Raw genomic sequence first — 11,680 nt, forward strand, 5'->3', positions numbered from 1 at the left:
TAACCTGAAGTATACAACAGAAACGGTTCTTAGTTTGCTTCAATTCAGACATAACCAGAAATTATCGAATCCGTGAACCTTTTTGGCTGACTCAAAGAACCGGTTCATATGAGTCATTTGTTCACGATTCAAGGCTTGCAATGTGTTTGTTGTTTTATTACTTTGTGTAGTAGGCCTACACAAAGTTTGTGACCTGATTGCAAGTTTTTGTTGCATTTGTGACTATTTTCATCAGGAGTCAAGCTGCGCGGTGTCAGTGGGAAAAGTAAAGTCATTTCATAAGAGAAGCAAGGTATTGATTAAAAACATGGAGTTTAATGTTGCATAGCCCAACTATAGTCATTCTTTTCAATCAAGTTTGAATTGCTCCTTCAATTGCACTAAATTAGCATGTCAGGCAATATTGACAGCCTTATTTTCAACTATTATTTAAAAAACGTGTCTCACTGCAGTTCATGACGTTCAAAGAAAAAAATGATCTAATGAAATAAGATGATATACATAGCAAAACAGAGCCAAACTTTCCATGAAAAACCATTCCCCACTGATAGCTGCCTTATTAAGTAGTAGACAGTGCCAGACAAGTCATCCAGCTGCTTTTCATTGCAATATCAAATGAATCCAAATCAATTGGCTCTAAAGACGAATGCCTCCATGCAGGATACCTCAAAGTCAAACCTTCGCTCAGGGCCTCAGTACCAGTGATATGAATTCAAATGATTTTCCCCCCTTGTTTTTTAGATATGCATCACCTCGCTCGTTGGACGTGTTTAGTGATAAATTACCATCCCAGACCCCTTATCCCGTGCCCGATGCTGACTTCAGCACTGTCGTATTTGATGCCATTGGACATGGGTTATCTGAGGAGCCAAGGGCGTGAGCAAAAAATGCAAACTCACACAGAACCTCCCATTGCACCGAGCACAGAGACAACATCTGCACCGCACATGTGAGCCAGAACACAATTGCTTGCTCTGAGAATTCAAGTCAAGACTACATTTTAAATGTTTTAATGATTTAATGGAAAAGTGAAGTGTCCAATAATGTTTTTTCTGGACGTGCAAATGCATTTGAGTGTTTGTGTGAAAATATGATCGAAAGAAACCTCCACTAATAAAAAAATAATGATATATATACAGTGGGTACGGAAAGTATTCAGACCCCCTTCAATTTTTCACTCTTTGTTATATTGCAGCCATTTGCTAAAATCATTTAAGTTAATTTTTTTTCCTCATTAATGTACACACAGCACCCCATATTGACAGAAAAACACAGAATTGTTGACATTTTTGCAGATTTATTAAAAAATAAAAACTGAAATATCACATGGTCCTAAGTATTCAGACCCTTTGCTGTGACACTCATATATTTAACTCAGGTGCTGTCCATTTCTTCTGATCATCCTTGAGATGGTTCTACACCTTCATTTGAGTCCAGCTGTGTTTGATTATACTGATTGGACTTGATTAGGAAAGCCACACACCTGTCTATATAAGACCTTACAGCTCACAGTGCATGTCAGAGCATATTAGTGCTGTCAGAAGATTAATCGCGATTAATCACATACATTCACACATTTATTCACAATAAAAGTTTTTGTTTGCATAATATATGTGAGTGTTCTACGTTATTATTAGTTAGTTATTAATAGCTGAAAATACAGCTTTGCCATCACAGGAATAAATAGCATTTTAAAATACATTAAAATAGAAAGCAGTTATTTAAATTGTAATAATATTTCACACTGTTACTGAAATAAATGGAGCCTTGGTGAGCATAAGAGATTTCTTTCAAAAACATTTTAAAAAGTCTTACCGACTCCAAATCAACAACCCTAACCCCAAACCCAAAATACTCTTCATTTATTTATAGATAAAACTTTCAATGAGCAAAAATTGATAGCTAGCATACTGATTAATCTATATTTAACACGTTTAGCAAAACTTTGCTAAGTGCTATGCGAAAAACCTGTGATAAAAAGACATGCAAGGTTTAACCATAACACTGAGAAAAGGAAGATGAATTTGGTTACAAACTTAAATGGTCCTTCCTGGGTAAATAGCAAGGATGAGGCAAATATGAAGTAGCTGAAAATGAAAATGAAAATGAAATGGTGCTAAGTTTGCATTTTTTAAGGCACAAAAACCTCAAATGATTGCTGACTCCCTGAGGACATAGATGTCTTCAGTTGCAACAATAGCAGAGAAGGGCCAGACCACCGCTACTTTGGATACTGCAACTTTGAGAAGACCTATTTCTGTGGAGAATCAAGCAGTGGTCTTGTGAAATCATTGTGCTTCGGCTGCTCTTCACCGCCAGAGTAAAGTTGAGGAAATTACAGACGTGCTATAAAAACAAGCTGTATTTCCAGCGGTTTCTCGTAATTGTGCTTACTGTTTACAGAACTGGTGACAACAGTCATTCCTTTGTATTGGCGTTGCTACAGTAGGTGTCCTGTATCGTTTCTGATGTGGCTGTGATTTGCTAAGCCTAGCAGACGCATGGTAAGACTCTAAAACATCTTTATAGATGTTACGAACCGAGGCCAAGGAGTGCCAGTGGCATGGGTGAGTTGTGGGTCATGCTCTATTGCCCCTCACATATTGAGGACAACTGAGGCATGACCCATTCGGTCTCAGGAAGTGTTTTGCTAAACGAAATGAGTTCCAATTGAGGATGGCGAATAATGTGCAGTGTCGTGAGCTTGAAACGTATTTCACAACAGGAAAAGGTTTCCAGGCTGTCAACTTAAATGAGGTGCTCTTTGGTTGTGGTTTTACAGCTTTAGAACATATGTTGGAGTGTAGAAAGACAATGCAATAGCTTTTCAACAGGCCTTTGTTTTTTCCAATCACATCTCCAGTAAATGTGTCACTAAGTTTTGGGGAGATATTACGAATCAAGATTACAAGCACATTCATGTTAACGTACATCTAGTTTGTCACACGCAATGTTTAATATTTAAAACCTTTTTTTTCCAAGTATACATTTTAAATTTGAAGTATAAGTATAAATTTAATTTAAAGAAATTAAGTATTCGTTTCAGAAAATACTTGGTGTGCAGGTGAGGCTTATATATATATATTTTTTTATTATTTTAAATGTGATGTTATTTATGTTTCAGAATTGCACTTTGCTCTCCATGTAAAATGATCACCAAAACATGAGATGAAGCACATATTATTAAACTTGATTAAAACCATGTAAATAAAGGCATTCAATTTGTGTAAAACTTTTATGAAATTGATAACTTAAAACAATTTGGCAAGTTTGGTCAAGACATTTACTTACGTAAATGTGTGTCATTTGCCTTATACAGATGCCTCATTTTTTATACATCGTAAAAGAAAAAAAACTTATTTTTTAACATCTACATTAACTATATTCAAGCCAAATAAATGTAAAATGAATGATTCAACCATACACTGGGTTACATCAATGAAAGTCATTTTAGGAGTCACATCAGGAAGAAATAACTCTTCAAGGTAACAACTGCCCATTTTCACTTTCACAATGTAGTGTCATTTGAGACGCGGTTTGAATTGAATTTAATGAGAAAGAATGACATCCATAAACTCAATCCAGCAGCATGTAATCCTGCGCATGTGTTGACAGACATTCTACCATGAGCAATTACACTTTTAGACCAGGTTTTGTGTCACAGGATCAGTCGAGAGTTGACTATTTTTTTGGCACTGGAACAAGAGGTGTGTGACACACTTGTTAGTGTCTTTGTATGTATGTGTGCTGGAGCCAATAAAGAAAGTGAGAAAGAAAATATTTGAGAAAGAAAATGTGTTACTTAATAATTGCAATTTGCCACAACGACCAGGTCTAGAGGTCAAAGGTGCCGTGGAAGAAGCTTCATTACAACAAAGCAGGCACACAGTTGAAGTCATGTGTATGATTTGTCTAAGATTGAAAGCGATCCTGTCAGGCTGGGGTCGAGATTTGCTTTCAAAGCAAATACTGTTGTAAATGGCATCTGCCTTCATTTTCTGTAATTGGAAGATATTGCTTGAAAAAAAAAAGATTGGAAAAGCGCAGCGGTTGTTTAAAGCCACAGAACACCTCACCCATTGCTCCAAATTGTGTCTTTATAACTGCTTGTGTCAGAGATCAGTAGCCTTGACTACTTCTGTCAGAAATCAAAATAAAATGTCTGAACAGAGTATTTCAGTGAATGCCCTCCTTCTGTGGAAGCAGGCATATAAGGGGAAACACAGGTCTACCTCATGTCACATGTGGTGCTGCAAAAGCACGGAAAACTACGCACACAGTAGTTAAGCAGCACAATTTCGGTTTTCGAATGGCTGCTATTGATCTCTCCTTATGGTGACACTTCTGGCAAAAGCGGAGCTCCAAAGTAAACACAAAGCATGTGCTACCTTTTTCCTCACTTCCCGTAGACCCAATTGTAAATGAATCTGATGCCTGCAAAGAGCTTGTCGGACCTGTGAACATGAAGTGTCTTCTACGTGAACTGGTCTTACACACAGGTCAGCAGTGGGCCCTTAAAGGGGACATAGGATGCCCATTTTCCACAAGTTGGTATGATTCTTTAGGGTCTTCATGAAAAGTCTATAACATACTTTGGTTAAAATTTCTCAACAGCATAGAACGCTGTTGTGCTACAGGCGTCCCGAGTTTGAATCCCGACTTGCGGACTTTTCCCGATCCCGCCCCCCTCTCTCTCTTCCACTTCACTTCCTGTCAGCTCTGATCTGTCCTATCATAATAAAGGCAAAAAAATGCCAAAAAATAAATCTTTAAAAAATGTCTCAATGGTAGTGTAAAACAACACCATTTTAGCTTGTCAAAAACAGCTCTGTTTACAGCCACCCGTTTCGGTGCATGTCCCTTTAAATGCTAATGAGCTCTGCTCACCCCACCCCTCTTTTCTGTGGGGTGACGAGCAGTTCTCTGAGACTATTAAAGTTCCCCTATTATGGGTTATGAAAGGCTCATATTTTGGTTTTGGGAGTCCCCAACAACAGGTTGACATGCATGCAAGGTCAAAAAACACATTCATTGTCTTATAATATGCACTTATTTTTTTACCTTATTTGCTCAACGACTCCCAAACGATTCGCTCAATGATTCATTTTTCCAAACCCCTCCTTTGCGTGATGCTAATCTGCGGTGATTGGTCCGATTGGTCGATTTCATTTCCATTTCTACTGATGGTTTTACGCAGCAAACATGCAGAGCCGTAAATGAGAACCGGTATATCCCACAGGGGAAGCCCCGCCGCACATAGAGTGTAAGTCTGTGGGAAACACTGTTGCTGTAGCAGTCTTCAGTAAAATGATGGGGACACAACACAAGTTTGGGGCTATACTGCTGTGGTATTGCTGTAAAAATGAACTACAACCATTGATTCTTCACAGCCTCGTCCTTTGGCAATAAAAAAAAAACGGATTTACCCTCATAGTGCAGAGCAGTCGCGTAGCTACTGGTGGGCCTGGGTGGGGCCCAGGTTTCAGGAGTTGAAACCCACCTTTCAGTTAGGCCCCCCCATTCAGTTGCTTCAGAAGGTAACCTAATCATTGTGAATTCTGTTGCAATAATCGCAATACTTTATCTATAAAAATAAATTGTGTTGTTGCTTTTTCTTTTTTGCCATATAATGATGAAGATAAGTTTGCGAACAGCCCCTTAGCTACAGCAGAGATGGCTGGATGCCTTTATACATGCCTTTGTCCATATTAGGGTTTTCCTGGCACGTCACGTTACTTCTATGAGTCCGTTTTGTGCTTTCTGCGCGAGAGCGCCCTCCGGCTTCAAGCAAGATTGAAACGTCCCCCGCGTATTCTACACTCAAGGAGCTGAACAGCTCTGCTAGTGCTAACGTTAATTCACATATTTCCCCATCACCAGCAGTGCTCCATTCTCTAAAGGCTACCTCCCCTACACACCAGTGTACAGGTACAAAAATCTACATGTTCCTAACGTTAGTTGCCTAGTCACTGTTGTTTATTTCATGTGGTTTATGTGGCCGCTGAGCCAGACTATCACCAAGCATGGGTTTTACATACTGTCCATTACTGATATCCTGCTGATTTGATGGTGTTGTGTTGCATCTGTCAAATGTGTGTGTGGCCGCCGTGCTCATGCTGTTCTTATTGTTATTTTCTTAACACTGCTTATGATGACATACAGGCTTATGCTCTGCGCACACAACAAGTGGGCGGGCAATATGCTAATGTTTCACTTTGACGTCAGCATGAAACGGTGTGGGATTCGTTTTAAAAACGACTCGTTTAAATGATTCAGAGTCGACTCTTTCAATAACTTTACACGGTGCACTTTCAGATTTAAAACTTTGCAGGATGTTTTCATTCAGTGTTACACACTGCATGAAGGGTAATTTTCAAAAATCCATAATAAGGGCACTTAAACTTTAGCCACGTTCATTGTGGAAGTTGCTAACTAGCACATTTTTAGGAAAGGCGATTTGCAAAGATTCATAAAAATTGTTTTTTTTTAACTCATTATCAGTCGTGGGAGGGGCCTGGGCAAAGCTATGTCACTTTGCCCAGAATCTGTGAATGGCTTGATCTGAGAAATTTGTGGGGATTAAAAAAAAAAAAAATTGTGTACACACACTGCCAACACACATTTAAGTTCAAACACCATGCAAAAGTGAATTTTGCATCAAATGTCCCCTTTAAAGTCAGAATGAATGGAAAATCATCCAATCTATTTTCTAAACGTATGGTATTCATCTTATTGTGAACAATTATATGTTTCTGTCTTTTTTGACCTTCATAAAATGTCATAACTGGATCTTCTGGTGAAACAGCAAACTTCTCTCTGGTGGTGTATGCTAGACTTCTGCAGTCATTCTCAAATCTCCCACAATCAACTGCAAGCCTCAAGATCAACCAACACTCTTAAAAATAAAGGTTCTTTATTAGCATTAATGGTTCCATGAAGAACCCTGAACACCCATGGAACATTTCAAATGCAGAAAAGGTTCTTTATAGTGGAAAAAGGTTCTTTAGATTTTTAAAATGTTATTCAAAATGGTTCATTTAAGAACTGTTCACTGAAAGATTATTTGGGGAACCAAAATGGTTCTTCTATTGCATCACTGTAAAAACACCCTTTTGGAGCCTTAAGTGAACAATGGATTGAACCAAGAACCCTACATTTTTTCTTTTTGATAATCTGTTTCACTTGATTGTATGCCATAATTTGGAAGAAAGATCTGTTGCTATTTGCATTACAATATGACTTTAACACATTGCCCTGTCAGACAAAGATGTTTTTGCTCATTCAAAAACAACGAGAGGTTCTGAATGAATGAACAACCTCAATTAGGGTGACAGTGTCAAACTTGATAACCTGGTAAATGTATACTAAATATGACAATAACACAACAATTAATATTTAGGGATTCGAAATGGTGAATCATTTTTGTAATTTTGTAAATTAATTGTCTGAAATCATTGAATACTAAAAGTATTAACTAACTTACCCCTTTTGAACAGTATAGTGTAAGTTAAGTAGCATTGCCTTTTAGTTACTTCCCAACACTGCCCAACAGCTAGCACTGGCTTGTTTTCATCAAAAACTTTCAGCAAAAAGCCTTATCCACATATCAAGTGACTGCCATCCAGGAGACTTGGAAATTACGAATCCACAAGTCACCAGAGCTCAGAGCACAATGAACCGCACAAGTTTTGTAGAGAGGATGACTATACAGGTGCATCTCAATAAATTAGAATGTCGTGGAAAAGTTCATTTATTTCAGTAATTCAACTCAAATTGTGAAACTCGTGTATTAAATAAGTTCAATGCACACAGACTGAAGTAGTTTAAGTCTTTGGTTCTTTTAATTGTGATGATTTTGGCTTACATTTAACAAAAACCCACCAATTCACTATCTCAACAAATTAGAATATGGTGACATGCCAATCAGCTAATCAACTCAACTTTTCCACGACATTCTAAGTTATTGAGATGCACCTGTAGGTGCCCTTTTTACACAACTACGCCAGCAGTGTCCTTTAGGAAACAAGCCATGGTTAAACTGTACAATGTACAAGCAGCCACAAATAGGAATGACATCATGTTTAGGTTGTGCTACTATAAACAAGCATGTGCTGAGTCCACTTGGTGAGTGCACTGTGTGGTAGACACAGCAGAGTAAATCACACACTGAGCCAGATCCACAGCTCCTTAGAGACCAACTGAGCACATAGAGAGAGAGAGAAAATAGACACAGCATATAAACCACAATAACCTTTAGAAATGCTACAGTACGAAGATTTCTATGATAATAAAACAGACTAAAACGTATTAATTCAATATAAAGTCTATTTTATTACTGAATCTGCATTATTTACTTCCTAAAACCGAGAAAACAAGAGAAAAATACATTATTGAATTGTTAGAATTATTATTTATTTAGAATTGTTATTTAATTATGAATTATTAAATAGGCTAATTTTAAATTATTTCATTGCTACTGATCTTTGACTTACATCACTGATCCCCCCATATTTTGAGTTTTATTTATTTATTTATTTATTTGTGTGTGTATGTATGTATGTACTTAATATTTATATTTTGCTGTTGAAGTGGTCCATCATCTTAAAACGTTTCAGTTACTCTTGAGTTACTTTGTGATTTTGGCTAAATATTATATACTTAAATGCAGATTTTTTAAAATTAAATTCCTTTTATGGGTATTGTTTTAAAAATAAAAAAGGTTGGGTTTTGCCTTTGCCCTTCATTGACCCTTCTCACAGCGTTAACCGATGACGTCACTGTCATCCACCAATCAGCTCACAAGGGGCGGAACTAGGAAAACATGTCGTCTATATCGGAGCTCTACGATGTGTGTTGGGAAGGTAAATGACTTTGTTTTCGTTAACAGCGGTTATTAAGACATTCATTATCTTTCTATAGTAATTCTAGCGATACCCGAGTTATTCATTTTGTACAGGTTTACGAACTATGTGCCCTATTTTTTGCGCTTTTCTTTGAAGACAAAATGCTATCTTAGGTAGCCAGTTAGCTTATTTTAGTAGCAAAACCTGTATTCTAGAAAATATAATTTTATGTTCATATAAGATGAAAAGGTTCAGTGTGTATTCAACTGTTATTTTGTGCTTTATTTAAAGTGTAACGTTGAAACGTAAGCGAATTCTTAATGTAAATCTTTTTATGACTCTGGTCGGTTTATGGTAATCCCTTATGGATTTGAGGATTTGCAAGATCAGATCAGATGTGATATTGATGCACCTGAATATCATGTTGTTCACCTACAATCAGACAATAAAGAATGATTCAGTTCACTTGAGATGATCATCATTTCCCGTTGATTTTATGATGAAACTGTTTTGTTGCCATAAATCTGACATCTTAATTCAGTGCAATGAGGTTTATAATAACCGTCACTGATTCATTTAGATTAATCACATATATTATATGATGCATGACTTACTCTTTAATCACAACTTGGTTTCTCTAATTGTGCTGGAGTGCTAGCAAAACAAGGATTTTAAATACTATGACATTGATATTGTGATGTTACTTATTGTTTTTCTGATCATTTCATTTGTATTGAGGGAAAAGTTAACTATGCATAAAATCATAATTTGTGCTCTCAGACCTTTGTAAACCCACTGTATGTGGTTTTATTGTAAGTATTTAAAAAAAGGATATTTTTGGCCTTTTATCTGTTTGTAGTATTTTTGTTTTTAGTATTTTTAGAAAATACTGTCATTATCAGGATGTTGTACTTTTTTATAGACTGTCCTAAAAAGTTTTGTTTTGATTAATTTAAGCGAAGTATATAGTCAGAAAACATGTCCATCTAATGGAGCACTAAAGATACTAAAACCAATGAGGAAGATGATTATAGAAAGTACGTTATATTCACAATTAATAATTGATGATGAAAATAAATTGGTGATAAAGTTTCAGCCAAAGACTAATGTGCTTCTTTATTGCATTTCAGAGATGCGTGACAAACTCCGTAAGTGGAGAGAAGAGAATTACAGGAATAGTGAGCAGATTGTGGATGTCGGTGAAGAGCTGATTAATGAGCATGCATCTAAACTGGGAGATGACGGTAAGTACATTTACAGTAAACAAAAGCAAAGTTATTAGAAGTTTTAAAACACAAATAACCTTTAGCCTCAGTTTATTAAAAAACTTAATGGCTTTTATAATTAGATCCGGTTTAGGGTGATGTCTGCCTGGCAACGATCAGATGCATTTCTTATGCACATATGGACACTAAGCGCATTCCTTCAATAGAAGAACTGACAGATATTTAACAAATAAATAGGCTGAATAACTATAACATTTTATTGTGTGGAACAATCATAGTCCTCGCAAAATATTGAGGTTATATTCCCATTAGACAAATAATAGGAACATTTCCCACAGCAGGCGATCTGGGCCCGTATTCTTAAAGATTCTAAGAATCCTCAGAGAGCTCCTAATTTAGCTTAAAAAGAGTCTTAGCTTAAAAGTGGTTCAGGACCAATCTGAGAGCAACTCTGAGCAAGGAAAAGACAAAAACGTTTATCTTCATGAAGAGGCGGGGCTGACCCTGTTGCTAGGTATGGCACAGTCTTTTGAAGAATGTGATTGGTTGGTTGTCTAATAAGGAAATAAAAGAGCGCTTTTATTTATTTTTAAGAGTAGGGTCTATTATAAGCCTTCACTTTGAAATGACATGCGTAATTTTTCCTGTTTTACCGTACTCTCTCTCTCTCTCTCTCTCTCTCTCTCTCTCTCTCTCACACACACACATTATATATGTGGGTCAAAGACCTTAAGATGTCCACATCAAAATAAATGTACAAAAGTGATTTTATGTCCATATAAAGCACATTAAATGTAATTAAAGTTTCTACTTTTAAGGTTTCAAATAAGTTTTTGGAGGATAAAATGTCAGAATTTGGTTGAAATAATGTTACATTGTCATTCAGTGTAACACAATATTTATGTAAAAATTCAAACAACATGCTTATTCTGACGTGTACATATTAAAATATATAAAAGAATAAGGGAGCATATTAAATTTTATTGTGTTTTAAATTAGTAAAAAATACTAGGGCAAACAAATGTGCAAAACCTAGGATAGTGGCAAATTAAAAAAATGTAAAATTACAACTAATTAGTATTTGCGGTGAAAGTAATTAGTCTTTTAATATGTCATTTAATGTAGTGATTTACTTCCATTTCTGGCACTATGGCATTTCTGCGCGGTGTCAGAGATGTTAGCATGTCTCTAATAAGATCCCTGCACCATCTAATGTGTAGAGTCTTGTTAACTCACTGTCATGCATTGTGTGCAACACATTTCTTCTCCCTCTTCATGTTTCGTCCATTTTCTCCACTACTAAAGAAACTCTTAAGCCTCTTAAATGTACTCGTCTGTACTCCTAACAATTTTCGACCTACAACTAATTAGTATTTGCGGTGAAAGTAATTAGTCTTTTAATATGTCATAAATTGATTTTTTGTTGTAAATATGCCTGACAAGATTGTTACACTGAATGACATTTTAATCCTCGTCCATACTCCAACCTCTTTTAAGGGTTAAGATGCTTTCTGAATTAAGTTTTTCTTTACTATGATATTTTCTTTAATTTTAAGAGGAAACACCCACATTTCTAAGAATTTTCTTAGAATTTTGTTACTAGGAGCAACT

General features: G+C 36.3%; 1 protein-coding gene across 2 annotated transcripts in view; it reads left to right on the forward strand.

Moving 5' to 3' along the window:
* The first annotated feature begins 8,762 nt into the window (after positions 1-8,762).
* The window catches only part of emc2 (ER membrane protein complex subunit 2), a 35,522-nt gene continuing 32,604 nt past the window's right edge, over positions 8,763-11,680 (forward strand). For both annotated transcript variants that reach the window (XM_016458337.1, XM_016458338.1), the window contains exons 1-2: positions 8,763-8,861; positions 9,974-10,087. In XM_016458337.1, the coding sequence (XP_016313823.1) occupies positions 8,822-8,861; positions 9,974-10,087 (154 nt within the window). In that variant the 5' untranslated portion in view covers positions 8,763-8,821. The remainder of the gene's footprint in view (positions 8,862-9,973; positions 10,088-11,680) is intronic.

This window comes from Sinocyclocheilus anshuiensis, unplaced genomic scaffold (assembly GCF_001515605.1).
Source record: "Sinocyclocheilus anshuiensis isolate Anshui unplaced genomic scaffold, SAMN03320099.WGS_v1.1 scaffold267, whole genome shotgun sequence".
NCBI classification, from domain to species: Eukaryota; Metazoa; Chordata; class Actinopteri; order Cypriniformes; family Cyprinidae; genus Sinocyclocheilus; species Sinocyclocheilus anshuiensis.